General features: G+C 41.0%; 1 protein-coding gene across 2 annotated transcripts in view; it reads left to right on the top strand.

The window, feature by feature from the left end:
- ARHGAP10 (Rho GTPase activating protein 10) overlaps positions 1 to 14386 on the top strand; it is a 325886-nt gene that overhangs the window by 117591 nt on the left and 193909 nt on the right. For both annotated transcript variants that reach the window (XM_027117132.1, XM_027117131.1), the window contains exons 6-7: positions 5763 to 5873; positions 7947 to 8051. In XM_027117132.1, the coding sequence (XP_026972933.1) occupies positions 5763 to 5873; positions 7947 to 8051 (216 nt within the window). The remainder of the gene's footprint in view (positions 1 to 5762; positions 5874 to 7946; positions 8052 to 14386) is intronic.

Below are 14386 nucleotides of genomic sequence, written 5' to 3' on the forward strand. Positions count from 1 at the left end.
TGTCCCCTACATCGGCAGGTGGACTCTCAACCACTGCGCCACCAGGGAAGCCCTCGCTAGTACTTTTGACGGACGTTTAGATGGCATTTGACGTTCTGTAAAAGAGAGAGGCCCTTTTGTACCATTTGATCCTCACTCCAATACTGTGGGTAGGGCTCCATTCTCTCTTCCATATTATGTAGGAAACCATGCACTTGTTATGTGTGTTCCCTCATCTCCTACCCTCTGTCTTTTTTGAAATGACAGCTGTTGCTCTTCGAGGCTCTCTTTATGCTAGCAGTTTTCTACCTCTCTTCTCCGCTGATCTCTGTTTTCAGGTATCCTGAAGGGATTTTCATGCACCGGGTCACTTTCCATCTCCACCTCACTATCTAATGAGGTATCATTAGGCAAAGTCTGTAAAGTCAGTCTTGGCCCTTTCGCTCTCACCCCACATCTAGGCCATCAGCCTGTGTCTTCTTTAGCTTCAGAATATTCTCGGAATATGGCCAGTTCTCCTGGCTCCCCACCCCTGTCACCCGGCATCTCTTGCACAGATTACTGCAAAGGCCACCCTGCTTTCACCAGGGTGTCCCTACAGTTTATTTTCTGTACAACAGCGGAGTGAGCCTTCGTGTTCCTCTTCTCTAAATACTCCTAACAGCTCCCTTTAGAGGCCCTGGGCGTATCCCGCCTGCCCTCACACCCACGTGGCTGCCTTGCTCTGGCTTGGTTCCATGCTGAGGGCCTGTGCTTTGTTCATCCTTCTGCCAGATCTGCATGCCTCACTCCTTCAAATAGTCTTCCAAATACTCTCCACTCAGACTTCTCCTTACTAGAGAAGTTTTCCAGCCATCTTATTTAGAGTGTCCGCCTTACTCTCCTTTATTTTTTTTTTCATACTCTGACAGCCTTTTTTTTTTTTTTGCGGTTCACGGGCCTCTCACTGTTGTGGCCTCTCCCGTTGTGGAGCGCAGGCTCAGCGGCCATGGCTCACGGGCCCAGCCGCTCCACGGCATGTGGGATCCTCCCGGACCGGGGCACGAACCCGTGCCCCCTGCATCAACAGGCGGACTCTCAACCACTGCGCCACCAGGGAAGCCCTCTGACAGCCTTTTGACTCACTACATATTCCGTTGTTACATGGCTTCTTCCCATAGGATGTAAGCTCCTTGCAGGCAACAGCTGTGTTCTGTTCAGCACTCAGTCCTCAATGCCTAGAATGAGACTTGTCAGGGAATAGGCACTTAATAAATATTTACCCAATGAACAAGTGTGAAGATTGTGAGGTAGGGCTTCGATAGTTTCATCATTCCCAAAGATAATTAAACTCCAGATGGGAAATTTGAAGAGACCCTCAAGGAGAATCATTTTAGTTTCACTTAAATTACATATTCTTGGCTGTCTTGCTCTGTTTGCTCTTTACAGACATAGAGACTCCCACTTGACCTAGCTTTCCATTGCAAGCGTGAAGGCCGTAAGAAGGGGGATGCTCGTTAATGGGGAAAAGGTTAGATCTGGATTTTGGTTACTTTTGGCAGTGGCTAATGCATTGCTCATCTTCAGTAAACTGAGGTGCTCAAGAGATTAATAAAGGTTGCTGAGACTGGTACTGACCAAAGGCATAGAAACTTGTTATCTATTCTTGCCTCTTGTTTCCAGTGAAAATAACAGGAGGAAATTATGGCGGACACCAGGCTGGCAATTTTAGTAATTCTATTAGTACCTTTACCTGTAGCTCTGTTTATTGAGCACAATGGCTTCTGCCTCCACCACAACCCGACATTCTAATTAATATTTGCACTAGAACAAGAATTGGATATTCGAGAACATTCCATGACTGCTGATTTTTGAAGTATATTTTTGTTTCCTGATGCCAATTAAAAATTGGCACCTGCCACCTGTCTCTACAAGGATTAAGTCACTAGCCTAGCTCTGAGGAACTAACTGCTCCAGGGCTGTAGTCCTCGTTTTGCCCCAAATCAAACTGAACTCACAGCTCGCACGCTGTACATTTTTTTTAAGTCGGCACTGAGTCGTCACATAATTATGTTTCAGTAAATATGACCAGAGAAATAGATCCTTTGAATATCTTTGTGTGAGTGATCTACTTCTTTTATACATATTAACAGCAAGAATGGTTAGAAATGAGATGATAATCAAATTGAAATTGTATGTTTGTTTTAAAAAAATGACTTTTGCTTGGTGTAATAAAAAGTATAGTTCAAATGTAATGTGTGTTTTCCAACACCACCAAGCAACTGACTCAACTCTGACACTACCTAGAGACAGCATCAGAGCCAACAGGTTAAGGGCTCAGGTGGACAAGATTGCCCCACTTCTGACTAGCAGATGCAAACTATTATCTACAGAATGGGTAAACAACAAGGTCCTACTGCATAGCACAAGGAATTATATTCAATATCCTGTAATAAACCATAAAGGAAAAGAATGTGAAAAAGAATGTGTATGTGTGTATAACTGAATCACATTGCTGTACACCAGAAACTAACACCTTGTAAATCAACTGTAATTCAGTTAAAAAAAAAAAATAAAAGACTACCCCACTTCCGACATCAGTCTGAAGCCCTGGTTGTTACCTGTGCTTCTGACTGGCTACAAAGAAGAGGTTCCTATGACCCCTTCCTTGCTAGAGCGGCTCACAGAACTCAGAAACATTTAGTTAAGTTTAGCAGTTTATTACAACAGATAATATAGAGGATACGGTTGAACAGCCAGATGAAGAGGTGCACAGGGCAGGGTCTGGAAGGGTCCCAAGTGCAGAAACTTCTGTCCTCATGGAACTGCGGTACGTCACTCTCTAGGCAAGTGGATGTGTTTCCTGTTAACCTGAAATAAATAGTCTGCTAGGTATTTCTCCAGCAAAGATGGGTTTATTCGGGATCAGCAGAGAATTGCAGTTTAGGGTCTGCAACCATGGGGAACCAAGGGCAAGTTTCTGCACGGCAAGGGAAGGAGAACACTTTTGTTGAGAGGGAAAGAGAGTTGAGAGGGCTATAGTAAAGAGTCCCTGGCTTTTCTTGGGCTGGGTCCTAGCCAGGAAAGAAGAGTGGTCTTTCTTCTTGTTGGGCTCTGCGATGGTCTGAAGCCATGTGAGCTCCCCCTTCTGGTGAGTTTATTAATTTTTTTACATTACCAACCTGGAAGCTCATGAGCTCTTGTTCAAGAGCTGTTATAGAACTTAATTTATAGTGTTCCCCTCTTCCCAGAAATAGGTGGGTAGAGCTGAAAGTTCTACCCCTCTAATGAGTGCTATCTTGGGCCCCTACCCTAAGTCACCTCATTAGCATAAACTCAAGCGCTCTCAAAAGGGGCTCCTTACAAATGACTAGAGACACTTCTCTCGCTCAGGAAATTCCAAGGGTTTTAGGAGATTTGTGCCAGGAAGTCTGAGACAAAGACCACGTACACTTTTTCTTACATCACATATATAGTGATTGCCTTTTAGACTGAGTCAGGCTAAAGGACGGTGCTGCTAGGTATAATTTGGATGTCTGTGGCATTGTTGTAAATTACGGGTTACCGGCAGTCCCAGGGTTTCTTGTGGTGGACCATGCTGCACCTGGCACAGTGGTTCTGAACACCCAGAGCATTAGGAAGCTGTGGACAGAAGCTGACCTGCCATGCCGGGGTAATTGCAGTAACACAGCCAGGCGAGAGAATCCACTAAAATTAAATTAAAAAACCACCTTGGTAAATCTGACCCTGGTGTCATTTTCTTGAAGGACATTTCCTAGTAACCATAACATGAAAAATCCACCCTTAACCTCCCCTATCTCCATTTTATTAAATACTCAGCACACTCACATTGTTTCTCCTGGGAGTTGTGTCTGTTAACTGCTAGTGGCTGAACTCTCCATCTCTGGGTCTTAGAGGCATAAAAAAATCATGATTTTTATGAGTGTTAGGTAGAAATTCTCATTTTGGCTTAGTAACAAACACTCTTATTATAGTTAAACATTAATTAAAAAAGGATATGCTGCCAAAAAAATTGTCACCTGTTAGATAAATACTTTTTTTCCCCCAAATTAAAAACTTTTTGTGGTGGTAAAATATACACAACAAAGCATGATTTTAACCAGGTTCAGCCATGCAGTTCATTCAGTGCCATTAAGTACAGTCACGCTGTTGTCAGTAACCACCACATTCCAGCTCCAGAGCCCTTTCAGCTTGAGATACTGAAACTCTGTGCCCATTAAACACTAACTCCCCAGCCCCCTTGTGCTCCCAGCTCCCCAGCGACCACCATCCTGCTTCCTGTCTCTGTGAATTTCACTGTTCCGGCTACCTTATCTAAGATGAATCATACAGCATCTGTCCTTCTGTGACGGGCTCATTTCACTTAGCATAATGTTCTCAGGGTTCATGCATGTTGTAGCAGTGCCAGAATGTCCTTGCATTCTGTGGCTGAATAATATCCCATTATCTTTGGATTTTGTTTATGCCTTCACCTGTCGGTGGACACTTTGGTTGCTTCTACCCTTTAGCTGTTGTGAATAATGCTACTGTGAATGTGTGTGTGCAAGCATCTCTTTGAGTCCCTGCTTGCAGTTCTTGTGAGTATCCAGAAATGGAATTGCAGGATCATATGGTCATTCTATTTTTAAGTTTTTTTTGTTCTTTTTTTTTTTTTTTAAGAGAACTGCCATACTGTTTTCCATAGTAGCTGCATCATTTTACATTCCCACCAGCAGTGCACGAAGTTCCAGTTTCTCCACATCTTCACCAATACTTGTTATTTTTCTGGTTTTGTTTTTGTTTTTGTTTTTTATTTTGGTGGGGGGAGATAGGGTTTTTGGATTATTTTCTGATATTTTTTATTTGTTTTTTGTTTTTGATAAGTGTGAGGTGGTACCTTGTGGCTTTGATTTCTGTTTCCCTAATGACAAGTGATGTCCAGCATCTTTCTCTGTGCTTAGATATGGCCTCTTTGGAGAAATGTCCAGATAAATACTTCTGGACCTAAAATTAGCTGAGTTAGGAAATACAAGATGCCTTGTAAGAACACTTCTGAGGACCAGAGGTTTCACTACTGTTCCTCTGTGGAACCATCCCCTCTCTCAGTTCCCTTCTAGTTAGACAAGAGAAGCTGGAACCTTTCTTTGGAATAGTCTCCTGACCATCTGGTGCCTGTTCCCTCCCAGGGGGCAGGACATGGTGAGGACTTAGGAGAGCGACTGCCTGCAGATGGGCTTCCAGCCCAGGCCTCTCTGCAAAAGCCAAGTTCTTGAGATGGTGCCGTCACTTCCTCGCCTGCTGCCCTCACTCCTGAGAGCTGTGGCGACTGGAATTTGCTCAGCCCTCCTTCCCAGGCCACTTCATTCTTAGGCGATTTGTTAACGGAAATAATGTTTATGTAATTTGGGTTCTACATGTGCAGTTCCACCTTGGGTGTCCGTTGTGGTTGGGTAGGTTTTTCATGAAGTGCCTTTTACTGTTTGATCTTCTGTCCTTCGGGGCCAGTCTCGTCACAGAGAGCAGGGGTTTGCAAACGATGTCTGCAGAGAGTCAGTTAGTAAATATTTTAGACTTTTGAAGATCACGAGGTCCCTGTTGCAACCACTCAAGTCAGCTGTTGTACCCGCAAGTCTACATAGAAGATGCATAAAGGAGTAGTCCTGGCGCTGGTCCAGTACAGCTTCGTTTAGAATAACAGGCAGCAGGCTATATTTGGCCCATGGACTGTAGTTTTGCAGACCTCGGGCAAAGAGTTTCACTCCGAACCATCTCTAATTTGACTGGCCTCCATTATTTTAACATAGGCAGATATCCAAGTGGAACAGAACCGGCAACACTTTTACGAACTGTCTCTTGAATATGTGTGTAAGCTTCAGGAAATCCAAGAGAGGAAGAAGTTTGAGTTTGTGGAACCTGTAAGTATAAATAGCAAGTTGCTCTGCTAGTCGAATTTCGTGATATAAGAGGAATGTGTTTCTTTGAAGATCTAATTTATGGTTGCTAGAGGCTGTGGTGCCTAAACACGAAGCAAGACATCGTAAATTGTACACAGTGCACCCAGAGCCACGAAGTCAAAGAATCACTTCTAAATAGTGGTTCTCGGCCTTGTTTGCACAGCAATGAGTGATGAGTATTATTCCTTTTGCTATATGGTCTCAAGGACTCTGCAATCAGGTACAACTTCTGCCATCCTAGCTGTAACTCCACCCTTAAAAAAAAAAGTCCCCATGAAAGAAATCGTATTGGAATGTGAGTGAGCGTGGGATATTTATGGGATAATCTTTATTCAAGTTTGTTCTAAAGCAAGTGCATCCATCCAAACCTTGGTACTTTCAGCAATTATTGGTCACCAACTATTTCTAATACAATTCACAATGCTTATGCAACCTAAGTTAAGAACCAGTGTGTGGAACATTTGAAACTATTTTGTAAGTTACTCTGACATTTCTTTTTTTTTTTTTTTGCGTTACACGGGTCTCTCACTGTTGTGGCCTTTCCTGTTGGGGAGCACAGGCTCCGGATGCGCAGGCTCAGTGGCCATGGCTCACGGGCCTAGCTGCTCCGCGGCATATGGGATCTTCCCGGACCGGGGCACGAACCCGTGTCCCCTGCATCGGCAGGCAGACTCTCAACCTCTGCGCCACCAGGAAAGCCCTCTGACATTTCTTTATACTTATTTTAGAAACACATGATTTTTTTTTTGTGCTTATATAGATGCACTCTGAGAGCTTCAGTTACTTATATGTTAACATATCTACGAATATATGTATCTTCTGAATCAAAATATAAAGGGTATTTTATACTGTGGGTTTTAGCAAAAAAACCAGAGGTACACTGAGATTCATGATTGTCAAGATTCACTTTAGTTTTAACATAGACTATATTGCATGTGATTTTAAAAAACAGCTTTATTGAGATATAATTCACATGCCATACAATTTACCCACTGTGTGTATGATGTTGAGCAACAAACCAAAAAAAACCAAGTAATGATTCACTAAAAATTAGCATTCGTGGAAGCTATGGTCCAGTGGAGTAATTGAATTACCCTAAATTAAACAATTAGAGAAAACCTCCTTAAAGCTTTCTTTTTCTGTGAAATCATAATAATGGCCTACATTTTATATACTGAGCATTTACAGTGCTCAGTCATTGTTCAGGTGGTTGTTCTAAGTACTTTTCTGTGATCATGCATGTATTCCACACGGTACCCTACTGAGGAGATATTTTAATTATCCCACTTAGCAAATGTAGAAATTGAAGTAGAGAAACTTCAGTAATTTGCCCCAGTTGGGAACTGACCCTTGCTGGCCACTTGACGTCAGAGTCCCCAATTCCTTACCATTATGCGGTGTGACATTCTGAAGACAGTGAATCTCAGGATTTCCTTAACCCTCACCCCAAATCACTCTTACTCTAGATTTTCTCACATGTGGGGGAGAAGCAGTGCCCTCTGATCAAGAGGGGCAGGTGGAGAGTTTGTAGGAAACTCAGGGCTTAATTACTGCCCTGCCTCTGCCCCTCTCTGCTCCAGTCACTGAGCATCCTTGTCAACAAAACAGAGAGGTTACTCTGCACTGGACGCCCTTCGAAAGAGCTTTTAGCTCTTTGATCTGTATTTCACTTTCCTTTCAGGTCCTATCGACCTATAGTGATAAGGTTTCAATTACAAATGAATATAGGGATTCTCTTGACTCAAAAGGACAAATGGGTGATGTAGAATTCCATTTCTCCTATACAGCATACTGTAAAAGCTGTCTAATGGCTCTGATAGTTAAGGAAAAAAATCACAAATCCTTTTATTTTTTTTATAGGGACAAATTAATGAATAATATGCAGTTAGATTTAGTTGAATTCTAGTGACTTCCTTTTAATTATTGTACTTCAATAGAATCATAATGAGATGAGGCAAAATACGTGGCTTTTTAATTTATTTTTTTCACTGAGATTTTTTGGGTGCTAATGTTGCCTTTTCTCCTTTGTTTTAGATGCTGTCATTTTTTCAGGGAATGTTTACTTTCTATCATCAAGGCCATGAACTTGCCAAAGACTTCAATCACTACAAAATGGAACTACAGATCAACATTCAGAATGTAAGAAAACGGAAGCTTTCTCCTAAAAAAGATGTTTGAGAGGTGTAGTTTTGATTTCTTTGGTGTATGAAAAGCCTTAAACCAAGACCAGGCTGATCTGTTGGTACCGAGAAACTGAGGCTACGTTGCCACCTTCTGGTCAGTTCTTGGTGTAACAAACTGTTTTCCAGGAAGGGAGGCTCCGAATTCTGCTGCAGGCGGCTCTGTTTTGTTTTGTTTTGTTTTTCAAGAATTCATTTCCTATAATTTATTTTTCTTCCCTTATTTTCAGAAAAGTCATGAAGTATGTTTTTACAATCAAAATTTCACACAATTTGCCTTATTTTTCCAGTTTTATTGAGATATAATTGACACACAACACTGTGTAAGTTTAAGGGTTACAGCTTAATGACTTCACTTATTATATTGCAAGATGATTTCCGCATAAGTTTAGTTAATATCTATCACTTCGTGTATTTAAAAAATTTTTTTTCCTTGTTATGATAACTTTGACTATCTACTCTCTTAGCAACTTTGAAACAAGTCATGTGGCAGTGTGACATAGTTATTCTGCACTTTGTGAGGCAGTTCTAAGGATAACCTCTATTGTGTAAGTCTAAGTCTGCTCTGTATGAAACAGACAAAACAGTCCTCCACTTTAAATTTAAGGCATTTCAATTCTAATTTAACTTTCTTCTGTTACTTGTATGTCTTATTTGATATTTATTCCCAGATAGGCTAACAGTTCCAGTGGAATTTCTTTCCTGTGTTTTGTGCCTCCCTATTCACTAATGTATTGGTGTTCACAGTTGCTGTTGGCCCTTTATTGTTTTCCTAGGAAATGTATGGTTTCTGTTAGGTCTTGGATAAAGAGTTTTTTTGAGAACTGTTAAACAGTATAATGTATGTGATTTTGATCAGAAGGTGGTAGATGTTTTTCCTTTCAACGCTTTTGTTGATTTTGGAAGTGTCCTCATTGAAAAGCTATTCAAGTTATGTTTAATGTAATTTCAAACCTTGTTAAAAACACAGTGAGTGAGTTTTGGGACAGACTCTCAACCCATCCTGAAAGACATACAAGGAGAAGGATGGGGATCTCTGTGCTGTTTGCTACCTGACCTTCAACTTCTTATAATCTTAGAAATTGAGGACTAATGCTTTTTGTGTAGATTTTGTTTCTAAGTTATTTTGGTATAGTTGTTCCCTACATTTGGGAATGTAGGTAACGAAATCTCTTGTGTTTTGTAATTTATGCGTCAATTTGTATTTGAAGATTCTACATTCTGTTCAGTTAAATGACTAAAAGAGTACATTCCTCCCTACACCCTCCAAGATCAGTGATATAAGGTAATATAATTTAAAAATATGTCAAAGTGTATATGTGTAGATTAGTCCTAACTTCAAAAGTATCTCTGTAGGTAATAGAACATTTAGTCTAATGATACTGTGATGTATCAGAATACTTCTGTAGACAGCAGAACACAGCGTTTGTAAAAAGAACATTACATAGTTTAGAAGATTAGGTTATAATCCTGATTTTTTTCTTTTTTTCCCCCTCCACTAACTGTATAACTTGTGTCTGTACCTCATCTGTCAAGGGCAGGGCTGGCCTGGATGAGAACCTTCAGGCATAACTGGTTCATAATTTGTGTAAAATGAGGAGACAGGGTCCCTTATTCAAAAATGAAGAATTTCAAGACAGCGATGGCAGAGAATTAGATCAAGTGTGCGACCTTCTGAGCGCAGGGCTGTGGGTGACGGCACGGGCTACCTGCCCATGAAGCCCGCCGGGCCTCAGGGTCTGGGGACACATCAGCGTGTCCTGGGGGCTTCAGAGAAACTGTCCATGCACAACTTGCTTATGTGGAAGTTCATTTATCACACCCACCCTGGGGTCAGGGGCCTATAGTTACCTTAAATACACCAAAATAATTTCAGCGAGATTCAGGATTTAAATGGGAGTGAGCAATACTCAGGCATGAACTACTGTAAGCAACACTTGAAGACAGCCTATCATTTGAAATGGGTCAGCTGGTCAATGGAATCTAACGTAGTCTATTAAGAACCTAACACACATACTTGGTAACTTTCATTTCCCATAAAGAACTGGGCGAAGAACAAGCTACTGGAAAAAATCTTTTCCTGTGTCCTCTGGAACTTCAGGATTGTCATCAGGAAGTTGCCTGGGGTCCTCCACCTCTCTGCCTTTTGTTCTGGCTCTTTCTGAGGCTGCTCGTGCAGCTCTGCAAGTAGAGGCTCTGCCTTCCGCCTCACCTTCAGTGTTGAGGACACCTGATCCGGAAGTCGCCTGTGCTCTTTACTTTTGCTTCTAGCTCATTCTTTGCTCTTCAGAAATACCAGAACCTTTGAAACACATGCCACTCATTCTACCTCACCTGCTATATCTCAGTATTCCTGTAATTTACTACTTTCTTGGCCATTTCTCTCATTCCCTGAGGATGTCAGCTTTTAGCATATCGAAGGGGAAGTGTTGGCTGCATAAAACTACGTATTACAAAAATCCCAGCTGTGTGTTACTTTTTTTTAAATTGCAGTATAGTTGATTTACAGTGTTGCTAGTTTCAAGTGTACAGCAGAGTGATTCAGTTATACATACATATGTATATATCTATTCTTTTTCAGATTCTTTTCCATTATAGGTTATCATTTTGAGTAGAGTTCCCTGTGCTACACAGTAGGTCCTTGTAGTTTATCTATTTTATATATAGTAGTGTATATATGTTAATCCCAAACTCCTAATTTATCCCTCCCCGCCCCTCTCCCCTTTGGTAACCATAAGTCCATCTTCTACATCTGTGAGTCTATTTCTACTTTGTAAATAAGTTCATTTGTATTATTTTTTTAGATTCCACATATAAGCAATATCATATGGTATTTGTCGTTCTCTGTTTGACTTCTGTGTGTTACTTTTTATGCTATGTGTATTTATGTATTGAAAGAAATATACCGAAATGTTGAAACCAAATCTTAGAGTGAACTATCTGTGCACTATAATGGTAGAGATAATTTTGGTCAACTTTTAGGTATTTTACTATAGAAAAAAATGACAAAAACCATTTTATAATCAGAAAAAAGGTAAAAGTTATTTAAAAGTGAAAATAACCTATTTTCACCCAACTGGTTTCACCTTTTCTGTTGTAAAAATGGTTAGACCTTTTTTTTGAGAGAGATTCAGTCTTTTTCCATTTTCCATAATCTAGAGTAATTAATGGACAGCAAAAAAGAGCAGGTTGGTTTTTAAAAAATAGACTTTGCAGAAGAATGTAAATTACATCAAAATTAAAGGATATTAAAAAAAACTAATTTAAAATTTTTTTGATCTCTATCCCCAAAGGAGACTAGAGTAGAGTTCTTCGCAGGAAGAAGTAGAATCCTAAGAAATTTTAGGGATTCCAAAGGAGTACCCAGAAGATACTAAGAATAGTGAAGAATAATTTAAGGATATGCACAGATATTTTTGTTACAGTTTTGTGAGCAAAGTAGAACACTAAAGTGATAAACTATGTTACCAGGAAAAAAAAAAAAGATTGGAAGTGACTGTGTAAAAATATGAACATGATTGTTTCTGAGAGGTGAATTTCTGGTCACTTTTTAATCTTGTTTATACCGCCTCTTTTTGCCTCCCAGGCAGGGCTGTTTGTGCTGTCCCCTCTCTCTGTTTTATAATGTTGTGAATTAGCTTTTATAACCGCCCCCCCAATTTTTTTTTAAATGTACTTTCTCTTTCATTCAGATAAAATTTTAGTTTGATATTGAAGATTCTCTTTTTTCGTTTGTTAGGGAATAATTGTCACTTTTCAGTGACTTAATTGCATTAAAAATAATAATGCCACTTACATTTATTTTGTTGCCATGTGCCAGGTGTTACCTACGTGCTTTTCTTTGGATTGTACACATTTAGTCTTCAAAGGTGTCCTATGATGTAGACTTTTTTATTCCTTCTTCACAGATAAGGACAGTGAGGAAAAAGAACTTGCTGACGTCATACTGCTTTAAGGCCAGGGCAGCACTGGAACTTGGGCAGGCCCAAGGCAGTTGCTTTCAGATTTAGTGTTGGTGTAGAAATGGGTTCAACTCATGGTGTATCTGGGGTCAGTAAATATAGGAGCTGGGGAACATCCTGATATGGCCATTTGGCTTCCCTGGACCTTAACAATTTCTGGGTAACATGGGAGTCACTTTAATGGTAAGATCTCAGATTTAGGTACTGATGGTAAACCTCAGCTCGTGTCTACCTCTCAACAGTTCTAACCTGCGTTCCCCTCACTCCCATGGAAGGTGTCCTTCGGGTGTTTTTAGACTTGATCACCTGTTGCCGTGGCATCCACTGCACTCCATTCCTTACTCTGTCACGTCCCCATTCATAGGGCACTTGAGGAGATATTTGAGGATTGCAGCGAGGGGTGTGTGTTAGCACCCTACCCCTTCTTTTCTGTTTTATTATTTTGGGAGGTTACTAAAGCAGGCTGCAGGGGGCCCACCCCCTGATGTCTTACAGCTACTTCGTGAAACCCTCTTTTATATATATTTTAATTAATTAATTAATTAATTTACTTTTGGGTGTGTTGGGTCTTCGTTTCTGTGCGAGGGCTTTCTCTAGTTGCAGTGAGCGGGGGCCACTCTTCATCACTGTGCGCGGGCCTCTCACTGTTGCAGCCTCTCTTGTCGCGGAGCACAGGCTCCAGACGTGCAGGCTCAGTAGTTGTGGCCCACGGGCCTAGTTGCTCCGCGGCATGTGGGATCCTCCCAAACCAGGGTTCGAACCCGTGTCCCCTGCATTGGCAGGCAGATTCTCAACCACTGTGCCACCAGGGAAGCCCCTCTTTGTATTTTTAATTATTCTTTTGCTCCCTGAATGAGGTCATGGGGCCAGGATGGGAAAACTTAAATGAAAAATGGCAATCTGTACTTGGAATTAGCCTTTGCCATCTGCCTGTAAAGCTTTATTTCTGGGTAAAACTTAATGTGAACAGTGCCTCCTCTCCCCCCTCTTTCTTTCCTCCTTAAATATGGGTGTGAACCTGTGCTAAGCCTGACCTGCCAGTTTTGTAAAGTACTCAGATGTGTCCGAATTCCAGCTTAGTCTCCACATTGAATTCTCCTCCCCCCAGTAGGTGATGTAATGAAATATTTAATTTATAAGACTTAAGACTCATTGGTTTGGAAATTTGTTTATTTATCAAAGCATGCAAGGAAAGGAAATACAGCAATGTTGTTTTATCAGCATTGGAGAACGCTACGCTATCTCGTAGGTTATTGTGAGGATTAAAGCACCGTAAACTGCTCTCAGTCATGTCATTCACAGTGTAAACACTCTCATGTGACCTATGGTAACACTTAAGGTCTATCATTATTATTATTTGATGATATCTTCCTATTCAGCCAGAAATTAGAATTGGAAATTGCTAGGTTCCAGCCACTCTATTATTTGTGCTCAAGTTTTGAGAAATGTAATTTTCACCCTCATTTGTAATTTGCCTAAAATAATACATTAAAAAATTTAGCTGAACCTTCCTTTCTCTTCCCAGTGCAGAATCACATCTGAGGAAGGACGGCAGTGGGGGCAGAGTGTACCACGTGGAGGGGTCTGTGGCAGTGAAAGTGGGGGTGGGAAGGTGCAGAGGCAGCACGTACAGAAGAGGTGGCTGGCATATTTGGGAGATTGGTTACGTTGAGCAGATATGTTAATTGAGCAAATAAGTAAATCTGTTGAGAATAATGGGAGCCATGTTTTTTACTGTCTGAAGAGAAATGTGCAGAATTGGAAAAGGGTGGGCTAGAAAGAAACCTGAAGTACTGGATTGGAATTAAGTGTAATGGTATGAACTCATGGGTTTTAAGATAGATAGGTACAGAAGTTGTGATATGTATATAAATGTGTATATATATAAATGTATTCACACACATATATATATACATACATGCATTTTCTCAGTCTGTCTTCCAGGAAGACCTAGAAGCAATAGCACCCCCTTAGCTGTGAGCACACTGTCCCTAGATCTTGGTTTCTAAATACTACCAGAGTGAAATAAGTCAGAAAGAGAAAAACAAATGTCGTATATTAACGCATATATGTGGAATCTAGAAAAATGGTACAGAGGAACCTATTTGCAAGGTAGGAATAGAAACACAGACATAGAGAACAGGTGGGATGAATTGGGAGATTGGGATTGACACAACTACACTACCAGGTATAAAATAGATAGCCAGTGGGCACCTGCTGTATAGCACAGGGAGCTCAGCTTGGTGCCCTGTGATGACCTAGATGGGTGGGATGGGGTGGGGGAGGGAGGTCCAAGAGGGAGGGGATATAGGGATATATGTATATGTACAGC

Source organism: Aethalodelphis obliquidens, unplaced genomic scaffold (assembly GCF_003676395.1).
Source record: "Aethalodelphis obliquidens isolate GAN/ISIS:26980383/991018 unplaced genomic scaffold, ASM367639v1 scaffold17, whole genome shotgun sequence".
Lineage (NCBI taxonomy): Eukaryota > Metazoa > Chordata > Mammalia > Artiodactyla > Delphinidae > Aethalodelphis > Aethalodelphis obliquidens.